Source organism: Panthera pardus, unplaced genomic scaffold (genome assembly GCF_024362965.1).
Source record: "Panthera pardus isolate Hobbes unplaced genomic scaffold, ASM2436296v1 HiC_scaffold_27, whole genome shotgun sequence".
In the NCBI taxonomy this organism is placed as follows: domain Eukaryota; kingdom Metazoa; phylum Chordata; class Mammalia; order Carnivora; family Felidae; genus Panthera; species Panthera pardus.
The window spans coordinates 36,088,565-36,105,744 of NW_026526843.1; the positions used below are offsets into that span (position 1 = coordinate 36,088,565).

Sequence of the window (17,180 nt, forward strand, 5' to 3'; positions counted from 1 at the left end):
TTCACACACACACACACACACACACACACACACACACACACACACACATCCCTTCTTTGTTTAATAGTAGCAAGACCTTCTTTCTCCCTAAACCTGGGAGATGTAGGTCATGGTCTCTGCCCTACAGGAGTTGAGAGTCTAATCAGGGAGACCAACCAAGCACAACTGAGAACAAAATGTATCCCAAGTCTTCTTTTTGATTTTTCTATACCTGCTACAGGAACTTGGAGAGTGGGGAGGTTAGCACACACTGAAATCTTGAAGAAAATTTCAAAATTTTCAAAAAAAAATGGAATCTGAGTCCATTTGAGGGTAACACTGGGAAAGAACTTTGAGGATTAAAGAAAAAAACCCCACAGAATGGGGGCGCACATTCTCTCTTGCTCTCTCTTTCACATACACACACACACACACACACACACACACCTCACTTTGGTCACATATTATGGTTCAAGCTTATTCAAGATTAAAGCATTAAACAGCTTATCCCAGAGTAAATCCTCTGCTGACAACCATCCTCTAGGCCAAAACCACTATGTTCACTGCCCTGCCCTACTGATGCCCCACCTCTCCCTCCAGCCTCAAACTTCAGTCTTTTATTCAGCAAACCCAAGGCCCTAGAAAAGTCAGCAAGAATAGGAACAAAACAAATTCAAGTATTTGGTATTTAAGTGACACTCACTATGTGCCAGGCACAGAGTTCTGTCTGTCTACCCACTGTCATTACTACTCCAAATAATTCAACTATCATTTTTTAAGAGTTTACCATGGGGCGCCTGGGTGGCTCAGTTGGTTAAGCGGCCGACTTCGGCTCAGGTCATGATTTCATGGTCCGTGAGTTCGAGCCCCGCGTCGGGCTCTGGTGCTGACCGCTCAGAGCCTGGAGCCTGTTTCAGATTCTGTGTCTCCCTCTCTCTCTGCCCCTCCCGTGTTCATGCTCTGTCTCTCTCTGTCTCAAAAATAAATAAGTGTTAAAAAATTAAAAAAAAAAAAAAAGAGTTTACCATGTGCCAGGCATCCAGTCACTGTGCTAAATACCTTCCACGCATCGTATCTCATTTAGCCCTCTCAGCAATCCTAGGAGATAGGTAATATTACTGTTCCCATTTTACGGATGAGGAAACTGAGGCACACAGACGTAAAAGGACTTGTCAAAGGGCATGCTGTTAATGAATGGCCAAGCCAAAGTTTGACCTCAGCTCCAACTTCAAAGTCTACATACCAGAGACCGTGTAGTATGGTGGGTAGAATGAGGGGTCAGCAAGTTTTTCTGTAGTAAAGGGCCAGAGAACAAATACTTTAGGCATTGTAGTCCATATGGTCTCTGTTGTAATTACTCAACTCTGTCACTGTAGCACAGAAAGAGCCATACATAATATGTAAACAAATGAGTAGGCTGTATTCCAACAAAACTTTATTTACACAAATAGGTAACACCCTGGATTTGGTCCCCAGGTTGTAGTTCGATGACCCCTGGGTCAGAGCATCCGCGGTATACTCTGATAGGCCTGGGCTCAAGACCTGGTTCTCACCACTTACTAGACAAGTTCTTTAGTCTCTCTGTGTCTCCATTTCTTCATCTGTAAAATGGAGCTCATACCTCCCTCAATGAGTCATTCTGAGAATTCAGGATGAAAAGAATGAATAAATACAAAGCTCTTGGCATATAGGAAAGCACTCAATAAGTCATTAATAAAAGCCCACCATAAGGCTGGTCCCTAGAGGGAAGGAAGAAGGACAGGGGTTAGGATACATGCTGCTGTCTTTAAAATCAAGCCACCAAGGCTCCAATGGTCTTTGTACTCAGCAGTAATAAGGAACCCCCTTAGGATACCAGCTAATTCTGCTCCCCTCCAGCTACATTAACCTTGTTCCTTTATGAGTTTTTACATTCCTGTTTTAGTCATTAGTGAGAAAGTCTCCTGGTTTCATTATAGCTCTTGTCAGGCCCTGGGAACCACGTCATGGTGGGCGGGAGAGGGAGGCAGGAATATAGTTTTGTCTTTATTTGTTAGGTGTTTCCTTCAGGGATGAGGTTCTGGCTGCTTATGTCCCAAGTACCCAGCACAGGGCCTGGCACGGAGTAAGGTGGTAAGGAAATGCCGCTGGTTTCATTGAACTGGCTTTGGAGCAATCCTGCCTGGAAGCAGAAGGGAAGTGACTTGGTAAAAGCCCTCACAGCACTGAGGATCCCTGTTTTCTCCACAAAAGGGAGAGAGAACATGTGCATGTGGCGGGGGAGGGCATGGGAGAGTGAGGGTTGGTTGAGAGAACAGAGAAGTGCAGAACATCCTGTCCCTGGGTTACATCAAGTACACAGGAGCCATGTTGCAATCGTCTCTCCAGGCCATCCTCCTCAATAATCACCCAGGGCAAGCCACCTGGAACAAGTTTTTTTTTTTTTTTAATTTTTAATGTTTATTTATTTTTGAGATAGAGATAGACAGAGGACAAGCAGGGAAGGGGAAGAGAAAGAGGGAGACACAGAATCTGAAGCAGGCTCCAAGCTGTGAGCTGTCAGCACAGAGCCCGATGTGGGGCTCGAACCCACAAACCGTGAGATCACGACCTGAGCTGAAGTCGGACGCCTAACCGACTGAACCACCCAGGCGCCCCTGCCTGGAGCAAGTTTTGTACTTTGACCCCAAACCATACTTAGAGAATCTTCCATCTCAGCTTTAGAGAGTCCCCTGAGATACCTCAGCTTGGCAGTCAGCCCTCCAAAAGCCACCCTTCCTGCAATCCTGACTTGCCAATCTTTCTCAGTCAGTAATTCTCTCCTTCAGGGTGCCGGGGCGGCTCAGTTGGTTAAGCATCTGACTTCAGCTCAGGCCATGATCTCGTGGTTCGTGGGTTCGAGTCCTGTGTCGGGCTGTGTGCTGACGGCTCAGAGCCTGGAGCCTGCTTCGGATTCTGTGTCTCCCTCTCTCTCTGCCCCTCCCCTGCTAGCACTCTGTCTCTCACTCTCAAAAATGAATTAAAAAAAAAAAAAAAGAAATTCCCTCCTTCATCTACCGAGTTGTCCAGCTTCCTCTAAAATATGTCTTGCATAATAATCCAGTTTTTCACCCTGGAATTTGTTAGAGTTATTTATGGGCTCTGACTATATGGCGAGGTCTGTACTGACTCCAGTTGGATGTACTGTCTAGGGAGGCCTCTGTCAAGTCACATAGACAGTCACTTCAAGACTATCCAAGAAGCAATGATTCTCCATCTCATAATAATGAGAGCCATAATGATGAAAATAGCTAACACTGAATGCCTCTTTGTCTAATTCTCAGAATAATCCATGATGAAAATGCTATAATAATGTTTCTTTCCTCGTTGCCAGGCACTGAGTTAGCTCTCTTCATCTTTAGAACAACCCTATGACATGGGTTAATAGCATAATCCTCATTTTTCAGATGGGGAAACTGAAGGCCAGAAAGATTAAGCAACTTGCCCAAGGTCATCCAGCCAGAAAGTTGTGGAACTGGAATTTGCACCTCGGGTCTGTCTGTCTGACTACAGAGACCATGCTGTCATTTCACCTTATTAGAAATATCTTTATGTATGAGGCCTATATTGCACCGATAAGCTACCAAAGATGTATGAGGAATGCTATCTTCCTTTTGTTTAGTGTGGAGAATGTTCCCAAGCACTTTCCCACCCATGATCCATTTGATTGTCAGGCGAGCCCTGTGAGGAAGGCAGGGTGGGTGGCGACCACCTATTGCATAGATAAAAACCCAAACACAAAGACTTGCCCCAAGACCCATCACGAGTCACATGCCAAACCAGAGGCAGAGTTCAAGATATATGTTTCCAGGGGCTCCTGGGTGGCTCAGTCCCTTGAGTATCTGACTCTTGATTTTGGCTCAGGTCACGATCCCAGGGTCGTGGGATCAAGCTCCACATCGGGCTGCACACTCAGCATGGAGCCTGCTTGGGATTCTCTCTCTCTCTCTCTCTCTCTCTCTCTCTCTCTCTCTCTCTCTCCCCCCCGCCCCTCCCCTGCTCTCTCTTTCTCAAATAAAAAAAAAGATATATGTTTCTGAAATGTGTTCTTTCTTATAGCTAGGGGTTAAGTTTCCTCCACCACCTTTATTCTGATGTCATGCTGAAGATTTCCAAGTGGGCAGCTCACAGCAGGTCATGAAACCTCTAGCCAAGCCTTCTTATAAATGTGAAAACGACTTGGGTGTTACCTGACTTAGTCTCCTTTTTTGCCCCAGTTCTTCAGGATCTGCAGTGCCTGAACATATCTTGTGACCTGATGAAAAAGGAGGGACCTCGGCCCTTAAGAACGAGATACACTGAAGGCATGAATACATCTCACCATAGATCTCTCCACTGTTTTATGTAGTGAACAATTACAAGTCCACAGTTCCGATATTGACCAAGTCCTGAACCAAAAAACAATTTTTTAATAAATTTCCTATCAAAATGCATGTGGTGGCAAAACATGAGACGAACTGATGCAAGGCGATTTATTGTCTTTGTTTATCCCGATGAGTCTAAGCATTCACAGGTTTCACTGCTGACATTTTTTGAGATGTTTTCTAGGAAGAGAGAGTGCCTGCACACATGTGTGGGTGAGGGGCAGAGTGAGAGGCAGAGAGAGAATCTTAGGCAGGTTCCATGCTCAGCAAGGAAGCTGATGGAGGGCTCGATCTCACGACCCTGAGATCATGACCTGAGCTGAAATCAAGAGTCAGACACTTAACCGACTGAGCCACCCAAGCGTCCCCCACTGCTGCAATATTAATGTGTTTGACTACAGTAGGATTTCCAGATAAAATACAAGCCACCTGGTTACATTTGAATTGCTGATAAACGGTGAATCATATTTTAGTACAAGTTTGTCCCTTTACAATATTTGGGACATACTTACACTAAAACATGTTTCACTGTTTATTGGCAATTCAAATATAACTAGATATCTTGTATTTTTATTTGCTAAATTTGGCAACCCTAATTATGAGTGCTGCCTTAAATCCCACTGGGGGTGTTACCTAATATATGGTACAAACAGCATATTATTGTTCTAAAATCTGGCAAATTTAGAATTGCAAAACACATCTGTCCTCAAGGATTTTGGAATAAGTACTGTGGATCTGTGGACCTGTAGCATCCTCCCAGCACTGGGCTTGGAACTGCCAGGGCACCCAGCTCTCAAAGACTCATGCCATCAGAATTGGTTGCCTCTTTGGCTCTCATTATATTTTGCCCCCATCTTGGCTCTAGTGAGTTTCCAGGCTCTCCTCTTCAATTGCCCTGCCATGCAGGTGCACTTGCTCCCTCCCAGGTGAGAAGTTTGCCAATACAGCCTCCTCTTTCCTTCTAAAATAAAAAAAAATTAATGTTTATCTATTTTTGACACACACACACACACACACACACACACACACACACACAGTGTGAGCGGGGCAGGGGCAGAGAAAGGGAGAAACAGAATCTGAAGCAGGTTCCAGGCTCCAAGCCGTCAGCACAGAGCCCGACAGGGGGCTTGAACTCACAAACCTCAAGATCATGACCTGAGCCCAAGTCCGACGCAACCGACTGAAGCACCCAGACATCCCTCCTCTTTCCTTCTAGAACTCCGCCCCCACCCCCCCCACCCCCCCCCCTTCCCCCCCACCCCCGCCACCGCCACCGCCACCCTTGGAAGTGGAAGTGAGCTCCCACCGCTCTCTGCTGCCATCTCATGGCTAGAATAAGCCATTGTGATCGGACTTAATTCCGCAGCACTACATGCTTTCAAGAGCCTATCACCTCTAACACAGGAGAATTATGGCACCTGCCAGGAAACCCCATTTAGCAAATCCCAGCTGCTGTGTATATGTGCAAATGGAAAACTATATTTTTTTAAATATGTATTCTAAAACCAAGTTTTCAGCATCTAGTTTCACCTTCCTCCAGTTAGTTCAAATTAGTGAGCCTTAGCTCAAACTTGAAATTAGAGGAATGACTGCCAGTTGACTTATTTTGTGAGACTGAACTTGTGTTGCCTTTGATATCGGTATCCTTGTTCAAGAACCATGTCCGCTAGGTAATTGCAGCAACAGCCAACCGAGTACAAAATGTCTCAGTAATCCCTGGGGCAGCACCACATCTCCCTCTTAAAAAAAAAAAAATTCACCACGGATTAGTGATCTGAGTGAGTAAATATCAAATTGTTATAGACAGAGACTACATACAAAATGTAGGGGCCACTTTTGAATTGTAACCTGGGCCTAATCTACTTGCCAAAACCTATTTCTTCGCCTCTGGTAAAAAGCTGAACCACTTGATAACACTACGGCTCAGCGAGCTCACTGCAATGGTAGGTGTTTTGAACATTTTTCCCTCTTTGGAAAATTTTGTATTGCCATCGATTTCCTTTTTGGGCGTTTTTGTCATCAAAGCCCAGCTTGATTGGCAACTATAAAACAAACCAACAAAACCTGTTCTATCTCAGATCATTTTTGCAGGCTGGCTTTTTAAATACACCGTTATACACAATCGGACTCTCTTTTGAAGAACTGACATCTGATGCAGTGAAAGTTGGGCCTATTCCAATGTGCAGCCCCTCACTGAGGGAGAAGAAGGTTCTTGAAAGATCGGTAGACTTCTTCAAACCACCAAGAAAGGCCCTTCACTCCGATCCTGCCATAGTTGGGACCTCAATTTTTCTTGCAGATCCTTCTACTCTGGAAAGGGATGAAGGGGTGGGGGGAGATTCACTCTCACATTTCAGATTTTCTCATCCTTTGAATGTACTAAAGGAAGAAGTGTTTATAGCGGTAAATCCCCCAACTTGAAGTCGGCTGATCTCTTTTAGGAAGCAAAGATAACTCATTGCCAATCACTTCAAGGAACAACAGGCCTGTACTGTTTAACAAACCTCTGAATGCTAAACATATGTCAAGGTGACCTTTCTTCCAGTCTCATCTATTGCACTTTTATACACACCCAGCAGTTGACAATCATGTGAAAATCACCAGTGAGGTGACTCAGTGTGGGACTGGCTTGGTCTATCCTGATCTAATGTTTCTCTTGCTGACAGCCTCCATGGCATGGAACAGAGTGGATTGTGGGAATTAAGAAAGATTTTTCTCCTTTGATCATTGCCTGTTCCTAGTAGAGCCACTGGAAACTCACTGCTACTGTCTTGTTTTTTCTCTGCCTCATGGTCTGGCTTACTTGTCAAGAGCCCACACCCCCCACCCCTAGATCCTCTGTTCCTACCAAGGGACTTCTTTTCACTTTCCATTGTATCCTCAGAGACTGGGGACTCAATCAATAACCAGGGAAGTGTATCCCTAGTTCACTACTCTTTTTTTTTTTTTTTAAGACATATTGACTTTATTTTTTTAAGTTTATTTACTTATTTTGAGAGAGAGAAAGGGAGCGTGAATGCAAGCAGGGGAGGGGCAGAAAGAGGGAGAGAATACCAAGCAGGTTCTGCGCTGTCAGCACAGAGCCCGATGCAGGGCTCAATCCCATGAACCATGAGCTCATGACCTGAGCCAAAACCAAGAGTTGGACGCTTCAATGACTGAGCCACCCAGGCGCCCCCCTCGCTCATTACTCTTAAATGAGCACTTACTACAGTGCTTGACACATAGTAAGTACTCAAATGGCAATTTTTGTCTCATTAGTGTCTAACCTCTCTGAGCCTCAGTTTTTCTCATCTGTAAAATGGGTGTAAAGGTAGTAGCAACTTCTTGGGTTTGTTAATATATATATAGTGCTTTTAAATGTATCCAAAACATAGGAAGTTCTGTGTACATTTAATCTGTGACTATTATGCCCAGTATTAGAGAAATACCTTGAGGGCACACAGAATATGAGATGAAAAGAGAAGTGTGTGTTTGTGTGTGTGTGTGTGTGTGTGTGTGTGTGTGTGTGTGTGTGTGTTTTGGAAGATTTGGGGGACAGAAAGTTCCATTTGGGTTATGAATCTGAAATGCCCACTGGGGATTGAACATTCAGGTCTGAAGTTTAGCAGGAAAGCAAAGAGGAGAACTTTCTCACTTTAACAAGTACAGTAAATATCTGCAAAGCCTTTTGAGCTATGAAATGTCACACAACAGACAAAATTGCTCCCCGCCCCTGCTGCTTCAGAAGCTTACCATGGGAGAGGGGCACCTAGGTAGCTCAATGGGTTAAGCATCTGACTCTTAATCTTGGCTCAGGTAACAATCTCATGGTTCATGAGATCGAGCCCCATGTCGGTGTGGAGCCTGCTTGGGATTGTCTCTCTCCCTCTCTTTGCCCCTCTCCCACATGCGCTCTCTCTCTTTCTCAAAATAAATAAATAAACTTTTTTTTTAAAAAAAAGAAGCTTACCATGTAAGAAAGCCAAGTCACATGTTCTACATAAAAGTAAGTGTAACACAGGTCAAGCTCTAAGAGGTACCATAAGAAAGGACCAAAGCAGCCTGTGCTTAAGGAGGAGGGATCGCCTCTGGCGGGGGCAATCAGGGAAGGCTTCCAGGAGGAAGTGAGATTCTCTGATTTGAATGCTTCTCTACAGCTTATCCTTCTGACTCTAGTGCCTGCTGATTTGTCCCTTCTCTGAATGCCCTGAGTTCCTAAGTTGCTGTGCCTCACAACAATGTAGTCAGCTTTTCCTAATGCTAAATGGATCCAGTTTGAATGACTATACTTTATTCCAGCCTTTCTCTTTTTAATGTTTATTTATTTATTTTGAGAGAGTGAGTATAAACGGGGTGGGGGCAGGGAGAGAGGGAGACAGAGGATCAGAAGCGGGCTCTGCGCTGCCAGCGCAGAGCCCGACGCGGGGCTCGAACCCACGAACCATGAGATCATGACCTGAGCTGAAGTTGGAGACTTAACCAACCGAGCCACCCAGACGTCCCTCTGACCCTTTTTTTTTTATGAAGCAGTGTTAACAGAAAATCAAAGGGGGCATAGCTTTTATAATCATGTCTTTACTTGGCAAAATCTCCCGGTTTGGAAGGGAGTGGCTTTCACCAGTCTGTGGCCCCCAACCATCTGAGAACATGACACTCTTACCACCTGCAATGCTCTTGCAGGCATCTGAACACAAACATTGCTGTCGTGTTACTTGTTTCATGTGAGTTTGGCTGGTCAGTCAATGAGATCCTGCAGGCCAGAATCACCATGGGTCCCTCTTGTTGTGACCCTCTTCCCACCCACCACACAGAACTGGACACAGAGCAGGTGTACAGAAATACCTGTTGAAACGCCTAAGTTGAATCGTGTTGATCTTGTATTCCCTTAGCAATGAGCAAGTCAAATTGTCTTCTGCTTTGTGTTCAGCATGCGAATCAAACATGAAAGTTACATGATTATTTAGACCGCTGTAGGAACAGGGGCAGCTGGGTGGTTCAGTGGGTTAAGTGTCCGACTCTTGGTTTCAGCTCAGGTCACGATCTCATGGTTTGTGAAATCGAGCCCCACGTCAGGCTCTGCACTGACGGGCCAGAGCCTGCTTGGGATTCTCTCTCTCTCCCTCTCTGTCTGCCCCTCCCCTGCTTGAGCTCGCCCTCTCTCTCTCTCTCTCTCTCAAAAAAATAAACATGTTTTTCAAAAAATAAACAGATGTAGGAACAAAAGTCGCATACAATAGATTGGTGAGGAGCTAGGGAAACAATTCTCCTCACTGAATGAATGAAGTCAGAGGTCTGTTGAGGTGAAATCAAAACGGGTTTGCTAGTTGCCTGGGGGAGGGTCAGGCTCCTTCCAGTAGAAGCTGACATTATTCCTATCAAGAATTACTCATTTGGGGCGCCTGGGTGGCTCAGTCGGTTAAACATTCGACTTCGGCTCAGGTCGTGATCTCACGGTTTGTGAGTTCAAGCCCCATGTCAGGCTCTGTGCTGACAGCTCAGAGCCTGGAGCCTGCTTCAGATTCTGTATCTGCCTCTCTCTCTGCCCCTCACCCACTCACACACTGCCCCCCCCTCAAAAAAAATAAACATTTAAAATTATTTTTAAAAAAGAATTACTCATTTGAGGGGCAAAGAGCTATTGAGCCCCTCCATTTAAAATGCAGCTTTATGTCAAAGGAAATAAGGCAAGGCTTTTCCAAAAGTCCCATACAGTAAGGAAAAAATTAATTTTCAGCCCTTTCCCAAGAGCATTGGAGACACAAAGCATTGCAGAACTGCGGTGAGGTGAGAACCCTAGCAGGTTGGTGAAGACAGGATTTGGACAGGTTGAAAAGGTGGGTCCCATACAGACCTGGCCTGGGACTAAACCAGGAAGGTAAGATCTTCAGAGCCTCCCCCATGTCCTTCGCTATGCCCCACCGACCCTGCCTTTCCCAGCTGCCACTCAAGAGCCCAGACCTGGGCTTCTGACCATTTGCTGGTATGCAGGTCCCTTGTAGCTCGTTAACCGGCTAATATGATACACACACTTAAAACCATTAAGGTTAGTTAATAGTTTCATATGTTACCCCTTCCTAAAAACACGAATACAATTTCAATAATTTCAATACCTTGACCCAAAGCAATAAGTGATGTGAGCATTTCAATCCCTGTGACAAGGCCAATGGGGAAGATACTGGGGAATTCAGCTTTCTGCAGGCCTCAGCTCACACCATCCACGGATTGCCAGAATGCAATATTTAAGGGCTTGGTCTATGGAGTCAATCAAGCCAGGGCTCCCATCCTGGCCCTACCACATACCATGAATGTGATCTTGGGCTTAGTTTCATCACCTGTGAAAGGAGTATAATGCCAATATCTGCCTTCAGGGTTGCTATGAGGTGATGCATGTGAAAATCCGATATAATGTTTGGTACATTGTACGAGCTCAGTATATGGTAGTTAATCTATGCTAAGAGTAGTTCCTAATTTCAACTCCCAGGAGACTTGTCTTAGCTACCATACTTCACCCCCTCTATACATTAAGGAAAGAAAGCTTTAGAAAGAGAGCATTCCACCAAGGTTCCTCCATCGCAGACCTATTTATTCAATCACTCATTTAACAGATATTTATTCAGTGTTTACCTTGTGCCAGCCGGGCATTTAGCAAAATATTGGGAATATAATGGAAACTAAGACATGCTCCCAGTCCTTGACCAACACCCAGTCTTCTGGCTTTTAGGAAGCTCCCATACTGCTCAAACTTTGTTTTCTTGAAGCCCCCCGAGGAGGAAATTGGGAAAGGACTCTATCCTTTGGACTAACCCACAACCCACAACCCAACAACCCAAATACAACATCATGAAAAATTAAAAAGTTACAAAGGGAAACACTTCCAGAATGGTGAATAAGGACATCGGGAAATCCACTCCTTCAAAAAACGAACAAGGCATAAGAAAAATATTCCAAATAAACATTTTCACAACTCTGAAAATTAACCAAAGGCTCGCAACAACCAGAGGAGCATGTATTCAAGAAAAACAGCTGAATCTTGGTAAGAAGAGCAATTTTTGTGATATTTTAACCTGCCTATTCCAATACCCCTTTACCCAGGCCCGCCGTAGTCTTGAAAACCAACAGCCTTGGAACGACAGCAACTGTGAAAAGATTGGGTTTGCATCTCCCCCAAAAGACCCATCCCCAGAAAATTGTCATTATATGACCTGACAACTTCCTAGAAAAGCTCCATTTACAGAGCTGGTGTTTGTTTATGTGATATGACTCAGCACCAACAGCCCTTTTCCTAAGGGTGTTCGTTGAAAACTTGAGCAGCAATTGTTTAACACCATGGCTGCCTGAAACAGGGGATAGCAGTTGAGGCAAACAATAGGCTTAACGAAAAGCAATCCGCATCCAGAAATACATAAAAAGGATTATACACCATGACCCAGTGGAATTCATCTCAGTAGTGGAGTGATTCACATAACAAAATCAATCGATGTATTTACAGTATATTCGTAGAAGGAAGGGAGAAAAACACACATAATCATTTCAATTGACATAGGAAAAGTATTTGACAAAATCATTTTATGATAAAAAAAAAAACCACTCAGAAAACAGATGAGAACTTCCTTAACCTGATGAAAACCATCTATGATAAAACCATAGCTAATATCACACTTCATGGAGACCAACTGAAAGGTTGTCCCCTAAAATCAGGAACAAGACAAGGACAGACTCATTGATACAAGGAATAGATTTAAGAGTCTAAAATAACCCCTTACATTTATGGTTAGTTGATTTTCAAAAAGAATGCCAAAACAACTCAATAAGGAAAGAGTAGCCTTTTCAAAAAATAGTGCTGGGACAAATGAATGAAGTTGGGCCCTTTTCTCATACAATATGAAAAAGTTAATTCAAAATGGATCAAAGACCTGACTATAAGAGCTAACGCTATCAAACTTGGAGAAGAAAACGGTACAAATCTTTGTGACCTTGGATAGGGTGATGGTTTCTTAGATAGGGCAGCAGCAGCACAAGCAACAATAAAACACAAATTGGACTTCATCAAAATTAAAAACTACCACTCTAGGCTCTGTACAGCTTGGCTCTTCGTGCAATGAAAGCAGACAACACTTACACACTCCACTGTTTTTCCTGCAATCTCTCCTTCTGAGGCATTCTTGAAATCAAGTAGAGATTGATTAAATAACCTGTCAAATTTGAACTTCAGTATGCAAACAGGAATCAGGATTGTGCAGTCAAAGCTCACAGATGTTTTGAGCTTCAATACTACGTGGTGGCTTAATAAAAACTTCCTTCACAAATATTCTAATTGCAGTTTGTTCTACTCCTGTAAGATGTAAAAACAGAAAACAAAACCCTGTCCAAACTTTAAAATTACCAACTTCAGCCCAATCAAAAATCGGAGCAGCAGCACTGAAGATAAAGGTTGGGCGATAATATCCATTATTAAAAGAAGCTTCACCTCTGCACTTTTTGCCTAAGGGAAAGTGATTTCTGGGGTCAGAGTTCTTAGGGATACACGAGGGCAAGTCCCAAGAGGTCATAAAGACCATTGCAGAAGTGGTCCAAATATTTGTTTGGTTCTGGCAGCAGCAGGGAGCAATATCATGGTACAGGGATTGGCAAACTACAACCAAAGTTTAATTGGTGCACACACAGCCACACCCATTCATTTACGTATTTACGCATTGTCTATGGCTGAGTTTGCACTAAAACAGTTGAGTGGTTTCTACAGGAACCATATGGGTTGCAAAGCCCCAAATATTTACTTTCTGGCCTTTTACAGAAAAAGTTTGTCAATCCCTGCAATAGCACATCAGTACATCAATCCAAATATCTCCATTCAGTGTCGCACAGACAAATCTAACTCAACAGGTCTACAAGTGCACGCATCTCCATAAACCTGTTCCAGCTTCAGTGTTCCCACTCTCAGCTGACGACACTGATGTCTACCAATTCCCCAAAAAGAGATGCCCCCCCTCCCTTTACACTCAATCTCCATCTATTACTTCACTCCCCATTTATCGCCATATCCTGCCACTTCCCACCTCCTCCCTGTATTTTGCATCTGAGGACATCTCTCCATTTCCACAGTCATTACCTTAGTCTAAGTCACAATCATAGTATACCAGATTCCTAACAGGTCGTCTTCCTGCCTCGAGTTTTGCCCACTTTCTGCCCCCAGGTCATCTCCCATTCAATACCCAAAAGGATCTTTCTCACGTCTAAGTCTGATCCTATGACATGCATAATAATACATGCAGCTAAGATTGAAATGAGCCCTTACTATGTGTTAGGCCTAGTTCTAAGTGCTTCGGAGGTACTAAGTGATCTTACTTCTCACACCAACCGTAGCTGGTAGATGCTGTTGTTATCTCTATTTAGATGAAAACGTTGAAGAACAAAGAGAACCAATGCAATCTAGCTCCAGAGTCTACTGTGGAGAGTCTTTTTAGTCTACTATACTGTTTATAAACACACACACACACACACACACACACACACACACACACACACACTCACACACACTCATACACATAAACCTATTGCTTATGGCTCCCCATCGCTCTTAAAATGAGTCATACTATTTACAATAGCCAAAGGTTATCATTGTAATCCTCTGTAACACCCTGTCTACTTCTCTAGTCCCATCTCTTGCCATTCATGGCTTTGCATTTCAAGCCACAGCCACCCCAGACTGCTCTAGTTCCTCATACAAGTCATGTTCTTTTTTAACCTCTATGCCTTTAGTCATGTTATCCCCTCTGCCTTGGCTGTCCACTTCTTTCCCCTCTCCTCCCCTATGCTTAACCACCTTCTACACATCATTTAATGCTCCACTCAGGTATCACCTCCCCCAGGGATCCTTGCCTGTCCAGATTTGCTCTCCTTTGTGTTCCCATTATGCTTTGTTTGTATCCATTTAAAAAGTTTTTTTTAAGATGTCTTAATGTTTATTTATCTTTGAAAAAGAGAGCACGAGCAGAGGAAGGGCAGAGAGACAGAGAGACAGAGAATCCAAAGCAGGCTCCACACTGTCAGTGCAAAGCCCGACATGGGGCTCAAACTCACAAACCATGAGGTCATGACCTGGGCCTAAGTCAGACACTCAACTGACTGAGCCACCCACGTGCCCTTAAATTTTTGTTTAATGTTTATTTATTTTTGAGAGAGAGAGACAGATTGGGAGCAGGGGAAGGGCAGAGAGAGAGGGAGACACAGAGTCCGAAGAAGGCTCCAGGCTCCACGCTGCTAGCACAGAGGCCAACACCGGGCTCGAACCCACGGACGGTGAGATCATGACCTAAGCCAAAGTCAGACGCTTAACAGACTGAGCCACCCAGGTGCCCCTGTTCGTATCCATTTTAAATTTAAGCCCTTACTATACTGTCTTATAACCATCTTTTTTTACATCTATCCCCCTCACTAGACTGTGTACTCCCAGTGCTTTTCCCATGCATCCAAACATCTCGCTTTACCCTTCTACTTTTCTGTACTTTATTTGTTAGGACTTTTTCACCCCAGCCTCAGGCATGGGCGATAAGGCCAGGAAGAGTAGAAAGGGACTATAGGATTGTGTCTTTCTGTGTGACACAGGACGTGTTGGGGACCAGAAGCATCTTTGAAGAAAATGAGATCACAGGATAAAAAGATCTTAGAGCTTATTTTTGGTAGTTTCATAATAGTTAACTGCTTGAGGGTAGTCTAGACCCCCAAATATATAATGGCTCAAACATGCTGGAATCCTCTCAGTCAGGTAACAGTCCAAGACAGGTATCAGCCTGATAGTTCTCCTCTATATGGTCACTGAGGGACACGAGCTGACAGAAACTCCTAGGTCATCCTGGGTTGACCTTCCAGTCAACCCAGTTGACAGTCAACCTGGGTTGACATTCCAGTCAGCCGGAAGCGGGAGAGAACAAGGAGGATAGCACAGAGGAGACCTCTATAGGCCAGGCCTGGAAGTACCACTCATCATTTCTCTGCACCTCCCATTATTAAGAACTTAGTCACGTGGCCACATCTCACTGCAAAGGGAGACTGGAAGTAATGTAGCCCAGCTGTGTGCTCAAGGAAGAGCAGAACGGTTTTGGCGGGAAGCTAGTGATCTTCCCAGATACACTAACAGTAAGGTTGGGCTACGTTACCTGGGGTGTTAGGTAAAAGATGGAAGAATTTTATTTCCTTTGCGTTAGTAAGCTATACGGTACAGCTCTAGTTAACCATTTTTTCCCATGGGAAGCTGGAACAGTCAGATACAGGCAGTATTTAAAATCATGGCTGACAGTTGAGCTCCCTCCTGAGTTGGGTACCAGGAAGTAGCAGCTTAAGGATTATTTGCAATGATGACTCCTTAACTATTACTCACTCACACTTGGTAGATTGCCTTTAAGTCTAAAGTAGATTGCCTTTAATCCCAGCTGGGTTAGTATACAATGCTGTGATTTGGGCCCCCAAATATTCTTTCTTCCTCTGCACGTCTAGACTTGAGAGGGTGTTAATAGATGGCAAAGCAGCAAGCTGATTCACTGCAAGCCAGCCAGGATGTGCTCAAAACCAAAGGGGAAGAAAGAGAAAATCAAAAAGGGAACTCATTTCCATTCCAAGCCATAGCCACAGGCATGAGCTTACTCCCGGCCAGTTTGTGTTTGCCCAAGCACAGTGCACATTTGTTGACGACCTCACGTAAGCTAGAGGAATGAGTAAAAGTGAACCATTTGAAATAAAATATCCCCATGATTCTCTGCTAACCGACATGTAAACTCTGCCAAAGAACCTTGTAAAACAGCTGCCCAGGCTATCCTCCTCGGAGATGTTCATTTAGCCAGTCTTTGGTGTGACCTGGGAATCTGAATGTTTTTAATACTTATTTATTTTTGAGAAAGAGAGCACAAGTGGGGGAGGGGCAGAGAGAGAGGGAGACGCAGAATCCGAAGCAGGCTCCAGGCTCCGAGCTGTCAGCACAGAGTCCCACATGGGGCTCGAATTCACAAACAGTGAGAGAGATCATGACCTAAGCTGACGTTGGACGCTTAACTGACTGAGCCACCCAGGCACCCCTGGCATCTGAATCTTGTAATGTTCGCTGGATGATTCTGATCCAGAGGCAAGGTTTGGGAACCATTTCTCTAAGATGATGGGAGGAAGAATAGGGAAGCATGTGAAAACACAGACAAAAATGTATTTAATATATGAAATCAATAACCCTAAGGAAAATCTAGTCTCATAGCTTGACATGTAGAGCTCTCTCCAGGGTTAGATCCATTCATGGAAACCTGGAAAACAGGCCTCTTCTGGGGATTGGTCACGTAGCTGTATTATGAATGTAGACTTCCCCCTGGACACCCAAGATGCCTAACTTGTTCTCCTTTTTTTTCCCCCAGTTTGTTGCTCAGCCTAATTGCCAACAGTTACTTGCCACTCTGTGGTATGACGGCTTCCCTGGATGGCGACGGAAACACTGGGTAGTCAAGCTTCTTACCTGCATGACCATTGGATTCCTCTTTCCCATGCTGTCTATAGCTTATCTGATCTCACCCAGGAGCAACCTTGGGCTGTTCATCAAGAAACCCTTTATCAAGTTTATCTGCCACACAGCATCATATCTGACCTTCCTCTTCATGCTTCTCCTGGCTTCTCAGCACATTGTCAGGACAGACCTTCATGTACAGGGGCCTCCCCCAACAGTCGTGGAATGGATGATATTGCCTTGGGTTCTCGGTGAGTCAAAGAAACCAAGAGCTATGGGCAGAGTGCCTGTTTCTCCTGTTTAAATAAAGTATTGGAATAGGCAGTTGGGCTGGCCCTGAATTAGGACATCTTTTTGTGCAG

The 17,180-nt window shown here is 44.3% G+C and overlaps 1 protein-coding gene across 2 annotated transcripts in view; it reads left to right on the forward strand.

Moving 5' to 3' along the window:
• Positions 1-17,180, forward strand: part of TRPC5 (transient receptor potential cation channel subfamily C member 5) — a 266,576-nt gene that overhangs the window by 196,610 nt on the left and 52,786 nt on the right. For both annotated transcript variants that reach the window (XM_053891241.1, XM_019426883.2), the window contains exon 5: positions 16,733-17,069. In XM_053891241.1, coding sequence (XP_053747216.1) covers positions 16,733-17,069 — 337 coding nt within the window. The remainder of the gene's footprint in view (positions 1-16,732; positions 17,070-17,180) is intronic.